The sequence below is a fragment of the Gopherus evgoodei genome, chromosome 1, assembly GCF_007399415.2.
Source record: "Gopherus evgoodei ecotype Sinaloan lineage chromosome 1, rGopEvg1_v1.p, whole genome shotgun sequence".
NCBI lineage: Eukaryota > Metazoa > Chordata > Testudines > Testudinidae > Gopherus > Gopherus evgoodei.
Genome location: NC_044322.1, coordinates 19,970,350 through 19,986,612, shown reverse-complemented (window position 1 = coordinate 19,986,612; position 16,263 = coordinate 19,970,350). Strand labels below are relative to the sequence as shown.

General features: G+C 40.3%; 1 protein-coding gene across 1 annotated transcript in view; it reads right to left on the bottom strand.

Annotated features, from left to right (window-relative positions):
- Positions 1-513: 513 nt before the first annotated feature.
- Positions 514-16,263, bottom strand: part of TYR (tyrosinase) — a 68,016-nt gene continuing 52,266 nt past the window's right edge. Inside the window, exons 4-6 of the mRNA XM_030550887.1 lie at positions 13,783-13,964; positions 11,513-11,515; positions 514-737 (exon numbers count right to left, since the gene is read on the bottom strand). Of these exons, the coding sequence (XP_030406747.1) occupies positions 514-737; positions 11,513-11,515; positions 13,783-13,964 (409 nt within the window). The remainder of the gene's footprint in view (positions 738-11,512; positions 11,516-13,782; positions 13,965-16,263) is intronic.

Genomic DNA, 16,263 nt, shown 5'->3' with positions numbered 1-16,263 from the left:
TCTAATCAGACGCACAAGTATTATTCTTCTCTTAAATTAAAAGCAGATGAACAACAGAGTATAATATCCCCAGTCTTGCAATCAGATACAGACAAGTGACAGCAGTCCCTGTCTGAAACCTGCTCATATGGCTCTGGTTGCAGGATTGGGGCCTAAATTCAGAACAACATTAGAAAGTGCAAATAAAATAGCAGATGGCCAAAAGCAGGAGCCATCAACCTGGGAAATGGCTTGGTTCCATGAGAGTTCTGTTTAATTAAGAATAGGCAATACCTAGTATAGTCACAGGAAGCAAAGTAACATACATTAGTTTTTATTAGGAAATGTTCTATGGGGAGATTTTGATAATACACTACAGTACAGTATTGCATGTTACATGAGCAATGATATTCAGGACATTCTACACCCCTTATGCAGTGCATCACAGCAAGATATTCTGTAAACATGTACCAAACAATGCATGCTTGATTTAGTGTTAGCACCTTAACATCATTGCTGGATTACAGGTGGCTTTTATAAATTTGACTGATAAGACACATTGTGATCATCCTCACTTTCCATGAGTAAGGGCTGTATTTCTGCAGTGCTTCCCCGTCTCTTCTTCCTACACCCCAGAACAATAAGTCCTGTGATCAGAGCGGTAATTATGCCACCAACCACAGCTGCTCCGACCAACCACTGCCAGATCTGACGGGCTTGCTCCAGGTAGGGCATCAAAAAGTCCTGGAATGAGTCAACTGCAAAAAAAAATGACAGAACTCATTTTATGCTATGTAATGCACTGTCAGTTTGTGGAAGATAGCAGTTATATGATAGCTCATGCTTGAAAACTTTGAATAATACTAATGCTTTGTATTGCTGTAGTACCTTTTATCTCAGGGTCACACAGTATTTAAAAATCTTTAATAAATCAAGTCTCTCCTCATTCAATGAGGTAGATAAGTATTATCCATAACTTACACATGGGAAAACTGAGGCACAAAACCTACCAGCCTTTAAATGACTTCACCCAATGTCACATAGGAAATGCTGGATGAAATTACAAATAAAAGTAGTGAAGAAAGTAAATAAGGAAGTGTTATTTACTCGTTCTTATAACACAAGAACTAGGGGCCACCAAAGGAAATCAATAGGCAGCAGGTTTAAAACAAACCAAAGGAAGTATTTTTTCACACAATGCACAGTCAGTCTGTGCCAGAGGATGTTGTGAGGGCCTAGACTATAACAAGGTTCAAAAAAGAGGTAGATAACTTCATGGAGGATAGGTCCATCAATGGCTGTTAGCCAGGATGAGGAGGGATACAAAACCCAGCTTCTACTTTGCAGTAAAGCCATGGTTCTCAAATACAAACAGGCTTATTCTGTCCTAGTTAGGAATCAACTCAGTCTGATTTCTCTTCAGTGATTATTTCAGTCCATTATCTCAAGGGCGCCACGAGAGTCAAAGCTCTCAGTTTAGCTCTTCATTATGTAACACTATAAATGTACACAAGACTCTGGAGTAGGAGACCAAACGTGATACTGCTCACCCAATAGGGTTTATATTCCATGGGATGGATTCTCCATTACCCTGGCTGTTTTGCAGGCATTTATATCTGAGGAAAGTGAGTGCACAGGGCTAACATGCTGATTTGGTAATATTTTCCACCTATTTTATACTCTGCACAGATGTAAATGTCTACTCAGGGTGCCAGGTAGTGGAAAATGCATCCCTCAAGGTAAAGAATGGGGTGGAGTCCCTAAAGTCTGAGTTAGTTGCATAATCAGAGTGGACAAAGAGGCATTCTTTCTGAAACATGATGAGTCTGAGTATGGTCTTGGTTATCTTGAAAATCTAGAGTAACTCATTGACTTCACTGATGTTGCACTCTGGATTTACACTGGTTTAATTGATGTCAGAATCTGGTCACCCAACTCTAGTTATTTTCACTGGTGGAACGAAGAGAATGAATGCGATGCGAAATTTATTCATCAGTTTTAATTACAGTTGAGAAAAATATTCAATGAAACCAGGCCAAACTTTAGATGAACCCCTCATCCCCTCTGGGCTCTTTATGCAGGGTAAAAGGGCCAGAAAGGTATAAAGGGTTGTCAAAGCCATGTATCTGACTGGTTGAGGATTCTCCCAGCCCGGAATTGAAGACGACAACCATAAGTCTGCCCTCCAAAGACCGCCTCGCAAGCCCTGCCATAGGTAACTTGCCAGGGGCAAAGCTAGAGGCAGAATAGGCATGTTGAAGGCAGAACTGCCGCACAAAGCACTTCAGAGATCCCTGGTGGTGCTGTGATCCACAGGGGACCACAACTTAGACAGGCCCCCAGGCACTTCAGCCCCTGGTGCAGCCCCCAAAATGGGAAGTGGTTGCTGAACAACTTGCCATCCACTGAAGAGTCCTGGGATCCATTTAAAGTAGACCCAAGATGATCTGTGGTTTCCCTGGGAAAGCATGAACTTCTGCAATCTCGACTGACTTGTTTTGATGAAACCAAAATGTCAAAACCAAACTCATTAATGCTGGTGTGACTCCTTAGTGAAGCACAACCGGTGAATTACTCACAAAACCAGTTATAACCACTTATAAGTTATGGGTGAGGAAAGCATGAACTGTGGGATGACTATGCACCCATGCAATTGGAAATTTACTCAGATGTTTAGAAGTAAGGTTGTTGATAGTAAAAAGGCTGGGAGTTAGTGCTGTTGGATATTAAATATAGAATACCATAAGGATTGCATTTTAAGTCTGAATTGGACCTCACCTCAGCCCTTAGCTATTTTCATTTTAAGCTTTGCATGTGTGGAATATGGCCAGCAGATTTTTAAAGATAATATATGAGGTGACTTAGACAAGCTGTTCTGGAGAAATGGGGCTCAGAAAGCATAAATATTAATTATGCTTTGAATGTCCTTGTAACATTCTTACTGCTTCTGTCCCACAATCACTTGTCCTAGAAACTTCAGCTGAGGTCACTCAAAGCACCCTTTTAGAAGGGAAAAGCAGTGCTGGGAGCTGTATACTGGTGTATTCCAAATGGTCAGTTGGTCTTTAAAGGAATTTCAAACAGCACTCAATGATTAGTGGGGACTAACACATTAATCTGAAAAAAAACAAACAATCTCTCTAGCCCTTTTCTTATGAAGACAGACTCCAAAATGAAAACCAAATCAATCTCTAACATATATATCCTCACAACACCCCTGTGATATAGTTCCCATTTTACAGATGGGGAAACTCAAGCAGTGAAAGATTAAGTGACTTGCCCAAAGCCATGTAGGAAGTCAGTGGTAGAACAAGGAGTTAAACCCAGGTTTCTTGGATCCCCAGAGAGCACCTTAACCACTAAACTATCTTCTATTGCAAGAAAGAGTTTTCCCTGCGATGCTCACATCAAAATTAACCTCCTCCCCTACTACTGTTCTCTCTCTAGTCCAGGGTTGCCCTTTTGTAGGAACATTTTCTCCCAGCATGCCTTTCTGGGACTGGCCCTCACTCAGTAGAGCCAAGCAGCTACAACTCTAAAGGGGCCATTTTGGAGTTGGTTGTATTTTCCTCTCTTCTAGCTAGTAAGTACCTGTTTTATTTCCCCTTTCTTATTGTTGAGTAGATGGCACTTTCTTACAGTCACAGCTATTTTCCATAAAAAAAGGGTTTGTTGCTTTTTTTTTTAAAAAAAATTCCTATCCATTCTATACCTGCCAACGTATGGGTTTATTTTAGCTCTAACTCTAATTCTAAATTTCCTGGCTTTTAAATGGCTAGTTTTTGTTTGTTTGTTAATATTGTTATTTCAAAGTTTTCCTTTTACCCTAAAGTTTCTAACAATGGCTATTAGAGAGCAAGGTGGGGGAGGTAATATCTTTTATTGGGGCAGCTTCTGTTGGTGAGAGAGACCAGCTTTTGAGCTACACAGAGAACATCAGGTCTGGGAAAGGCACTCGGAGTGTCACAGCTAAATACAAGGTGGAACAGATTGTTTAGCATAAATATTTAATACATATTATAAGAGACCGTTCAAGGTGAAACAGCCAGTTAACATCTCGACAGTCATAGGACAAAAAAGGGAGGTTAGTGGGTTACAGATTGTTGTAATAAACCATAAATCCAGTACCTTTATTAAGTGAATGATTTTTAGTGTCTAGCAAAGTTATAGTAAGTGGATGTGCTCTTTATTGTTCCAGTCGCTTTCCTATGACCTTGTCTTGCTCAGTTTTTTTCCCACCTGTTGGGCCACAGCATATCTGCACTGAAAATTTCTGGCCCATTGTCTCTCATATGTTTAGACAGTAAGCTATGTAGGGCAGGGGCTGACTTGTTATACCACAATGGGGCCTTTATCCCAGTTTGGTGCATCTAAGAATTACAGCAGTGCAAACAATAACTGGTATCAATACATTCTCTGGTCCTTGACTCTAGTTCAATGATTTTTGTCTGAGAATAGGGAGAGAAGAAAAATCTAAAACGGGTGATAAAATAGATGCTTTGTGGAAGGGTAACAGGAAGGAGCATAGTTCTTGAGCATTTTAACATATCTAAGAACTTATTTAAGAAGTATAAGAAGCTACTTATGTTGTCGTCCTTATGACTCTGGCTGATATGTGGAAAGAGTACGAGTGACTTGCTAGGAAGTATAAAAATATGAACCTAATTTTTGAGAAAAAATGTGAGATTTTGAGGTCTTAGTTGCAACTTATTCTAGGATGAAACTCTGCTTCTCTCATTTTTTATTGGACTCTTTCAATCCCTTTCCCATTTATGTTATGCCTTTTGCTATAAGATTGTGAGTATAAAGAGAACTGTGTTGTGTACATATATTGTCTTGGGTTTTTAGGTCTGTGTGTACTTGTGTGGTTACACACACATCACAGAATCAGGAAATATTTTAGCTCCTTAAGTAAATTGGAGCCGGAAACTTATCATGGAAATCATGATACTGTCAAAATGATACTGAAAATGAGCCTTGTTGTGCAGTCCTCCTTCCTGCAGAGTTTGACTGGAACAAAAAATGTTCCTCTGTGGCTTCTTAAAACCTTACACTGTTCTGCATCCATCATTATCAATCTGGAGGACAAGGGCTCCTCATTTGTCAGCCTTATCCTTGGTAAAATGTAATGTGGCATGGGGCCAGATGGGGCTGCGGCATGATCTAACAGAGGGGAACTACTACTGTCTTCCATTTTACCACTGACTTAAATGCAGTTAAGCATGTCTCTGCCCTGTTTTAACCTCAACCAGCACAGAATTTCTCTAACAAGCTAGAGGCCAGTAGCCACCTCCAGGCATCTACTGCCTGTTTTCAGTTTCCTTTGCCACAGAAAAGATCCATGCATTCGCTACCTTGAAGTTACCGTGGCAACTCGGATGCCAGAGCACAGAGTGTCCCCAGAGGCAGTGCTAGCCAACTGGGGGCCCTAAACAGGAACATTTTGCCCCTCCCTTACACACAACACATACCACTAATTAACAAGAGGTCCCTTTGAACTGCTCAAGGACCTAAGCAATTGCTTAGTCTGCTTATGCCTACTAGTGGTTCTGGCCCAGTGATCTGTAATGCACACTAGTAAAAATCCGTTTGTTCCTGTGCATGTATGTCTGCCGATTAGAACCCCCCCAAATTCCAAAGACCCAGTTACCACAGTCAATTACTTTAATCCATAATACTGCCAGGTCAGAGAGCACAGCAAAAATGGCCCCTCTGAAACACTCAGAGTAAAATTGGGTGATTAGGAAATGCCAGTGAACTGAAAAATCCATTAAATAAATAAATGAATGCATAAATAGTTTGGGGTCCAACAGAAAATTTTTTTTACCCCAAATGAAACACTTCATTTCAGTTTTGATCATTTTTTTTTAACATTTAAAAAAAATCTTTAAAATAAAATTAAAGGAATTTTCTGAATGCAAAGTCATTTTGAATTAAAAAAATCAAAATGTTTTGTTTAGAAAATGTCAAAATGAAACATTTAGGTTTTGGATTTTTTTTTCCGGGTGGAGAAAGCTCTGACACAGACAATTCAATGAAATCAACATAAATTCACAAAACATGTTGGTGTCGCTGAATCTGCATTTTTCAACAAAAAAAGTTTTGAGTGAAAAATTTAACCCAGCTCTACTTGAGAGACACTTTGGTGAGTCAAATTCAGTTCAACTTATTTGTTTGTGTTTTAATTTAATAAACTTAAAAGACCCATCCTAAATGCTAGGTGCCATTGTCATTGATTAAAAATGAACTCTTAATTAAGTTATTGCAAAACCAAATAGCAACCAATCCTGCGTCCTGACATCTGACCATCAGTTAGTAACAATTACCAGCAAAATCTCCCAATCCCTCAGTTTTCCAGAGACAAATACAAATAATAACCCCAGCACAGTCCCCACATTCAATTTCTTAACTGCCTATTTTCAAAAACAAACAACCCTGCAATCATTCATTGTGTCTCTGTTGCATTCGCGGAACTATATGGACTCTCTCTGGTGACTGCTAGGAGTGGTAGAAAAAACCACTCCTATTCCCAAAAACAACGAGGAGTACTTGTGGCACCTAGGAGGCTCCTTGTTGTTTTTGCTGATACAGACTAACCTGGTTACCACTCTGACTCCTGTTCCCAGTGGCTTGTCTAGCACAGTGCTTCCTGGAGATTTTGCCAGAGTGGTGTTTCCCTGAAAAATAGGCCAGTGCACTATCGGTACAATAGAACATTAATAAAGGACAAATCCACCTTCAAATTTAGAAGTCCCTTTAGTGGTACAAAGCTATAACAAACCTGCTGGGACTTGGAGGATGGAGCACGGGTTGCAGGAGAGAAGAGTTTGGAGGAAGCACCAGAAAGTTAGTCAGTGTGCACGTAATTAGGATGCTAGTTCAATTGCAGCATCTCTGAAAATAGTTCTCTTAATAAAGAATGTGTTTAGTTTGAGAAGAATAGTCATTTTGTGCTATTCCTTGATATGTGATACATGATACAACAGCCTTTTGAACATTTCTTCTACCCAACCTGGGTCTAGGATAAGACCATTTCAGGGTTAAGTTTGGACACATCGAAAACAAAATTCAGCTGGCTAGCAAAAGGGAAAAAACAAAAGCCATTGAATCATTTATTCATTCACATACACCCAGGATATGTTGGCAATGACTTGCTGCTTCCTGTCATATGCATTTCTATTGCCTTATCCAGTTAGCTATTTAACACCATGTTTAAAAGCAATATTTGAGACCACAAAGAAATTGTATGCATCTAGTTCAGCCTTGCAAAATTCTGCTTCCCCAGGGTGAGTCATTGTGTGTGTGTATTTGTTTTTCTTGATGGACAAAGAAAATGTCAGTCAGATTTTAATCGCCATTAGTTACGGGGGGGAAGGCCAGGAAAGATTTATTTATTTATTTATTTATTTATTCATTCAGCCAGATTCTTGTTTGCTTAGTCCACTTTGTAATCATGGCTGTAGAGATGGTCAGTGGAGAATTCCTGCTGTGCGAGGGACATTTTGGGGGCAGGGCATTGCTGAGAGGATCCTGGTGCTTGATCGTCCATTGTGGAAATTAGAGTGGCTCCCTTGAAGTTCTAACTTGTGTCAAAACTGGGCAGATCAGGGAGCTGTGACTGGGTCCCTGGCAGGCCTTCTCTCACTCTGCGTGGCAGCAGTTGAGAATCAGTTCCTGTGTGTGTAGGCTGGTGAAAAGTTTTATTATCGTTTTTAAAGGCTGGGCTTCTACCTCTCACTGCAAAATCACATTACAGTAGGTTCCAGCATACACACCTACCACTGACGACACACACACACAAAATGGTTACTGAGAAAAATGGGTTACTTTTGTATCTTTAAGTGATATCAGTCAAATGTTCCCTGATGTATCTATAGCACAATAGAGCATGTTTTCTTCTGATTTACCCAAAGTTAACAATTACATTGACAAAGCTGCTCTTTAACAGCTTGCTCATCTTCATTCCAAGAAAGAAGGCTGGCCACAGCTATACAATATCCAGTGTTCTCCAGTTATATCTTTTCTTAATTTGTTCCTGGCTTCCCAAATGATAGTTGCCTGCTACAAAAGGACATGCAGGTAAGGAGAGAAGTTAACTTTTTAAAATCCGTATTTCCTGTTATCAAATAAACAACTTTAGCTAATATCCAAACTTTCCACTCCTATTCCTTCCTCTCTAAGGCTCATTTTTTAACATTGGTTTCCTCCTCCTTTTCCAGTTAACCTTATTTTTCACTTTCCAGAGCCTGAGGAAATTCCCATGATTGAAACACTGTCTTATTTTTTCTTTTCTTTTCTAACTTGATAGTCTATTTCTTTTTTTAGTCATGCAATTTAGGGATTTAAACTACATCCCAAGAGAACATTTAACATGCACTGTTGATTTTAATTACATCCTATCATCCAGGCATCTGCATTTTATCTCACCTAGCTGTTGCCATTTTATTGTCAGCTCTCCAGTTCCAGAGCCCTTGTCTGTTCTAGCCATAGTGTATGCTGCTGAATACCTCAAAGATGGAAAGAGTCATCAAGGTCTCTTGAAGTTGGCATGGGTCTGTCTGTGTGCTACTATGCTGCTGGTCAATTTGCCACAACAGGATACGTTTGAGTGGAGATGACAAAGTTCGATTCTGGAGATGGACTTCCCCAAAGTCATGGTTGTCGGCAGTCTTGTCTCTCTGAGAACACCTCAGACTAGGCCTTCAGGAGCACACCCAATATCCACCAAACTGCAAAGCTGCACTGCAGGCCTATTAAGCATCTGTGATGCTGGTACGCCAGATGCCAGCTCTTGCCAAGAGCTAACAAACTCGTAGCTGGAGACCAGATCAGTTGTCCTCTGTGTTAGTTTTGCTCAGAATAGGCATTAGTCTTATAGGAATGTATTTAGTGTTTAGACTCTGTGGAATGCTTGTAAATTGCTGCATATGTTAATCTCACTTGTAACGTCTGTATTCCATGCCACAAGAAAACATGTAAGTTTTGCTTTATAACTTTGAAGATGTTTTCTCTGAACCTCTGAACCCAGGCATGGGAATCACAAAAGATTGGTTAATGGCCCTATTGCACCTGGGAAATACTACGTTTAAGGAAGCTCATCCTGTGGACTTGGAAGCTGAATGAATGAAATAAAATAAAATCACAGGAAAGATTTTCATCTTTTTGGCTGTTTAAACTTTGACAAGGCCAGAGACTCTAAACTGAAGCTAGAGATCACCAGGAGCTGCCTCCTGGGTCCTCCCTGAAAGAGGTTTTGAACAGACAAATCACTTCAACTCTGTCACTCTTAGGATTTAGATGGTAACTCATTTGTGTGTATATGTTTGCTTGCTTTGACCTATAAATAACTTATTCCCTTTTCCTAGTTAATAAACTTTTAGATAGTTTATTACAACATTGGTTACAGGTGTTGTCTTTGTTGTAAGATCTAAGGTACCAAGTGATCTGGGGTAAGTGACTGGTCTCTTGGAACTAGAAGCAACCTGAATGTGGTGTGATTTTTGGTGTGAGTGACCATTTATCACTAAGTCAGGTTTGCGTGGGTGGCAAGATAGACTGGAGAGTCTAAGGGGACTGTCTGTGAGTCCGTGGTAAGACTCTTATAATGATCCAGGAGTTCACATTTGTTACTGGCTTGGTGAAATCTAATTATCGACCACACCACCAGTTTTGGGTGTCTGCTCTGTTGGTGGCAGTCTGCCCTGAGGTAGGGCAGCTGTGAGCCACTCCAGACAGTATCCATACACAATTTTAATCACACTGCATTATCTTTTACTCTGCCTGCAACCCAGCATCACCTGCACTTCTCTTCACCTGTATCTGTTGAAGTTACAGCATCAAACACCTTAGTTAAGTATTTCAAAAATGAAAACTTGTATTTAGGCTCCTAGGTTTATATTTAAGTATCTGCTTGACTCCTCAAAAGTGTGACTCAGCCATCAATACCTAGTGAGGTCACCAAATATCTCCCATTGAAATTAAGGGGAGCTGTTGGGTGAAAGTTTGGCATGTGTCTAAAAATGGATTCAGGAGTTAGCTTTAAGGAATTATTTCTGGAAATAACTTGGCCTAAGCTTCAAACACTAGTACTCAGCATCCTGTTTGTACTATAATAATACATATTATGGCAGGCAGCACCAGGTGGTGCTGTTACAGTCTTCCAAGTCTTTTATTAGCATTCAAGCAAATGTTCAGTCTTGGGAAGATAAGCTGTGTGGTGGCATTAATTTTCTTATGCAAGGTGAGTGGGATCGTGGGCTCCTTGCCTCAGCCGGAGTTAATTCTTGGGGCAGAGTTGGTTCCTGGGATTGGGCTATGCATATTTGCATTGTAATTCATGAAAGAAGGGATTACTCTTTGTGGTCACCTCTGTTCCAGCCAGCATGTGTCTAAATAAGACACTCTGAATATATGCAGACTCCACCTTACTGAATTCTTCTCCACTGGGAGGCTAGCCTGCAGGACTCCAGACATCTGCTACTGCTCAGCAGAAGTGGAGCAATATAATTCCTGTCCTTGACTGAGCCTTTCTCACTGGGTCTCTTTCCATCTTTATATGTCTCCTACCTCCCTGCTCATGTTCTATCTATAATCACAGTTAGTCACTTCATTTCAACATCTTGACTGAATCTCTGCTATTGTCACATCACTCCTTTCCTCCATCTGCTTTGAAATAAAACTTTTATTTGACCATTCCTCATTCTCCTTACTCCTGTCCCATTACCCATCCTCCTACTCATCAGCAAGGTTCTGCATTAGCTTCTATCTCTTCTCAGACCATGATCTATGAGAAAATCATCACTGCTAATTTTTTTTGTCATTGTACCTTTTCACTGTACCTACCATGCAAATCAGCCGTAGCTCCTTGCCTTTGATCACAGAGTCATCTTTTCTAGTCCTTCTTGATCACGTTGCAGCATTTTGGTGTCTTGTAGCATATGAGCTCAAACAAGAAGCCAGCACTTGTCTCTCTGAGGCTATGTCTACTCTTCAAGTTGGAGATTCAAATAGACATACCTGCACTAGCTCTGATTGAGCTAGTGTGCTAAAAATAGAAGTGCTGCTGTGGCAGGAGGGCCTAGCCATCCTCAGTAAAATTCCATCCAAGTCACTAGGTACGTACCTGGGCAGCTGGCATCTCCTGTCACCTGTGCCACTGTGGCTCTGTTTCTATTTTTAGCATGCGAGCTCAATCAGAGCTAGCATGGGTATGCCCCAAGCTTGAAATTATACCTCCAGTTCAAAGTGTAGCTGTATCCTTACTGTGAATCCAGCGCTTCTGACTAGGGAAAAGCCCAACTCCAAACACTCAAACCCACCTGAATCTTTGGATATCCAGAATCTGAATGTTATCGCTCTGGCCTATTTTTAATTTTGAACCAATTATTTCTTTCTAATAAAGAATGACAACTTAGGCTCCAGCCCTGCAACTGGGACTGAAGAGGGACTTGAGTGGCACATAGACCTTGTGCAGGTTCTCTGTACACGGATGAATTTCACCCTTACTGCTGATCTTTCAGCAGAAATAAAGAACCATCTTAACCCACCCTCCTGCAAAGCAGCTAGAAAGGACAGACTTGATTTTGTCTGCAGTGTAGTTATAGCTGTATCAGTCCCAGGATATTAGAGAGACAAGGTCACTGCGGTGGTAATATCTTTTATTGGACCAACTTCTGTTGGTGAAAGAGACAAGCTTTCTAGCCACACAGAGCTCTTGAAAAAGAGGTCTCTCACCAACAGAAGTCAGACCAATAAAAGATATTACCTCACCCACCTTGTCTTTCTAATATTTGCATTTAATCACTTTTAGTTCTTTTTTATACCAGATTCCTCCTGTGTCTGATTTCTGGTATACTTCTGCAGTGCTAATGTATTTTGCAGTGTTTTGAACTTCCTCAATATTTGGCATTTTTTCTTAAAGCTCCAGTTCCTGGAATTAAGTGATTGATGTGAAAATCACAGTTTTCATTTAAAAATAAATGAAAGCTTCTAGTTCAAGAGAAAAGCTTGAAATCATGAACCCTAAAGATTCAGAAACTAGAATACAAAATAAGCCCTAAATGTATCACTTTAAAACCACTCTTGAGATTTTTTTTTCAATCATAGGAGAAATACTGATTCCTGCTTATGCTGTAGTTCTAAAATGGGCATTGGATTAGCTAGGACAACGATACTTGAAATAATCAGCCATAAAAATAAGTTTTGGGGATAGCAGTGAATCACAAGCTGCTAGACTGTGTTTAACAAAAGAATTGAATGAGCAGGCTGAACACTATTTTGGAGCAGTTTACTAAGCATGCAGAAGTCAGACGCTATCATTAGGAAGCAAAATCTTTCGGAGGGCCAGAGCTGCCTGAAAGTACTGTAGTATTGTTCAGACAGAGTGAAAAAGGCTATTTGGGTAAATGTTAGTCTTGCTAAAATGTTTCTGCTCCCTTTGATATATGATTACTGGACTCTTGGCTGTCGATTGTGTTTGCAACTGAACAGACACATTCACAAAAGATTGCACAGTTCCTTGATCTCATTCATTTCTTGATACTTTATAAAAGTCTTGATCTTCTAGCTGTACTTTGTGTCCCAGGTTTGAATCTCTGATCCAAATGCCCCTCAACATTGGTCTAATCATCCCAGTGGCCTATCTTAGTAATTGTCGAACTTAAGTCCAAGATCTGAATGCTCCTCAGCTCTGGAGAAAGGTTAGGTCTCGAACAAAATTTGTCCTTTATCTTAGTGCATGCAGATCTTACTGAAGCCTACACTGCTAAATGGCCCCATCCTACATATCAATACTATTTCTAAATCATGCACATTTGATTCATTTTAAGTTATAATAAAGACCCTCATGCAACCCTTTAGTTGCATTCTGTAAAAATCAGAGGAGTAGCCATGTTAGTCTGGATCTGTAAAACCAGCAAAGAGCCTTGTGGCACGTTATAGACTAACAGACGTTTTGGAGCATGAGCTTTTGTGGGTATTCTGACGAAGTGGGTATTCACCCACGAAAGCTCATGCTCAAAACATCTGTTAGTCTATAAGGTGCCACAGAATTCTTTGCTGCTTTTACATTCTGTAAAAATGACACTGCGAATCTCATGGTGAAATTCATCACTGTGCAAAGAGCCCGTACAAAGCTCATGAGTCCTACTTAAGCTTTATTTTGAGGACTTAAATAGTTCATTGGCCGTTTTCTGGAGTGAAGTTAATCCTCGATAATTAAGATAACAGATTTATTAAGTTTCCAAGTATAAAAGGTAATTTTCCAGCTGCCGGTCCTGAAACCTGAGCCTGGGATCTGAAACTCCAGCCGGGTTCTGTGTGTCTTGCAATTGTCACCATTAATAAAGAATCTGCAGGACAGATTCTGCCCTCAGTTATGCCTCTCAGTTATGCAGTTACATAGGGCCAGATCTTTGGCTTTTTAAAATTGGCATTGATTTAAGGAGCAGTGCTAATTTACAACAGGCCTGTGGCCTTTGTATTAGGCCCTCAGTGAAATCTGACTTAGTCCAGCTGTACTCATTGGGTTTGCACTAGTATAATTGAAAGCAAAACATGGCCTTGCCTTTGGACTTTTTTTTTAATAATTCTGTTGATAATTACAGCCTCCCATAGCTGCCTGTGTTGGCTGTGCAGTACTGACAGATGACAAACTTCCTTTGGTCACTAAACCAATCAGATATAACTGCGAATATTCTCACCAAATAAATCTGGTTAAGAAGGCACCTTTTGAACTTAGTCTCTTTACAGATATATGCTATATAAAGGTGGCAGATTCAGAATTTGCCTATCACTAAACATTACCTGGGTCTGCTAGATATTCATAATCATATCCCAGCTCCCTTGATGGGGTAAAAAATTCTCCATTTCTGTAGAGAGGAATAAATGGGACCATGTAATATTCGCGATTGTGTCCAATGGGTGCATTGGCTGCTGGGTAAACTTCTCGCAGAGGTCTGTGTCTTCTAAGCCATTGTTCAAAAATACTGTAGAAGAAAGAGAATGTGGATTAATAACAACAATGCTCCTCTTTACAACAACAGAGAAACTCAGTGGGCCTGATTCGCTATCTTGATCCCCGAGGAGTGATTAATACCTGTCCAAAGTGAATTTGAGGGTATGTGTAAAATGCTATCAAATCAGCATGGTAGCAATTTACGCCTACCAGGTTCTCAGTTAGCACAGCTGTAAGTTCCTGCACAAAGTGCAAGCCAGTGAAGACTCAAGCCTGGTGTCTGCAATGCTTTGCAGATACTGGTTATGCTTTATAATTCAGTGACTGTAATTTATGCAGCAATTATAGTGTAATTACACTGTGGTTGTGCTTTCTGATAGTTAATTACTACTAATTCACATAACCAGAATGTTAACTATGGGACTGAATTAAGTATATTACTGCTCCTTTGATTTCATACTTAATACATGTGCTCTTTAGAATCTAGGCACATTATCTGTATTGCATTTACACTGTAATCAGTCTAAGCATTCATTTATTACAGCAGGTTGGTAGCACTATAGTTAATGTTGAGACTAGCTTGCTTTTAAACAACTGATTTCTCCAAGTGGTCTAAAATCCACATGCTTACTTAGATTGTCTTGAAAACTGCTGGCCGTCATGATGGCTTGGGGCAGTGTTAGTGGTCCAAATTTGACATACAGCCCCTCCCCCCTCAAATTCAGGTGATATCAAAATGTCATGGTTCTTAAAGCTCAAGGTGACATGCTGTGACCACTGAACTCGAACAGGACCACTGTACTGTGAGTTGGAGTCCTGGTAGCTTTCTGAGAATGTGTTGTGCATATTTATTGCTCAGCTCTGTCGGAGCTCCTTCTAGAGATTATGCTCAGGGAACAAAGTTGCTGGCTTATGAGCTGATATTTCAAAGCGCTCTGATATTCACATGCATGCTCAGATTTTACTTAAGAAGTATCATCTAGGAAAATGACATTAAATAGAGGGAGGACAAAAGTTTGTGGTAAGCAGAAGCATTACGGTAATGAAATCATGTGGCACAGTCCTCATCCATTCCTGAACAGTGGGACTGACTGAAGAAAAGTAAGTAGCTGTGACTCTCATCAATGTCAGCATTACCAAAAGGGGTTGCTGAGCATCAGGAAAAGTTCTAGTCTAAGGACTGGGGTAAGGTTGACACTGGCTGATACAGTGTCAGGATACAGACACAGAGCAGTAACTCAAGTTTATCACGAAAAATAAACACAGACGTCATTACTCATCTCAATTACACAAACCAAGGGATCAAACGTAGAGTTCTTGGGGAAAGGGAAATGTCAGACACTAGAAAAATGTAGTCACGTGGGCTATGGTCCTTTTAAAAACAGTCATAGCAAACATCCAGTGATATTTTTTACGCCACAAACTACTGTATAAAATTAAGCAGTGGAAAAGCTACAATAAACTTTTACAAATGATACTCTAACCCAAAGGGCAGAATGTGTGGCCATCTTTCTCACCTCCTGTTAAGGTGGCACCAGATTTTCATTTCAACTCTGATACTATCACTTCACCATAATAGTGCTGTGACATATTAGGAGTAGTGGTATGAGCTGCGGTCATTTGGTCAATGGTGTCCTCAGATAACCCCCATCCCCCTCTCCCTCAATAAGGAGCTGATTTTAATAGAATGCTCTAAAATCCACAAGCATAGCTGATAGCCTTGAAAACTCGTATGCCACAACAGAGGCTAGTATACAGTTTGTGATGCAAATTTGGGGTAATTTGACCAAGGGGTTCCCAAGAATACAGACCCTCGTAACAGGAGCATCTTTTAATTTTTAAAATACTCTAGAATCATTGTGCGTAGTACGATTCTCAGAATGGGTATACTACTTGGTACAAATTTGGAGTCATTTGGTCAAGAGATTCCTAATATATAGCCCCTACAGCCCCCATTAAGGAGCTTATTTTATTAAATCCACATGCATAGAGAGATTGTCTTGATAATTCATATTTAACAGGGGTTGGATTGACAGTATGGGGGAGGGGCTGGGAGGAAGAACACCCATTGAGATGAATGAGTTAGTTCACACTTAGAACTATTGTCAGGCAGCATTCATCTCCATGGGCTATTCTGATTTGTCTGAGAAGAATGGGTCACTTTACACCTCTTTAATCCTCCTATGCCATTGAAGCTTGTACAGAGCCCCTTCTCCCTATATTAGCTCCCTGGCTGGTATGGGGCTCTCCTCCATTTTCCTTGCTCCTCAGAGACCATCAGTTACCACCTGCCTTCCACCCTGTAGTCCTACAGTGCTACTGGGGGCATG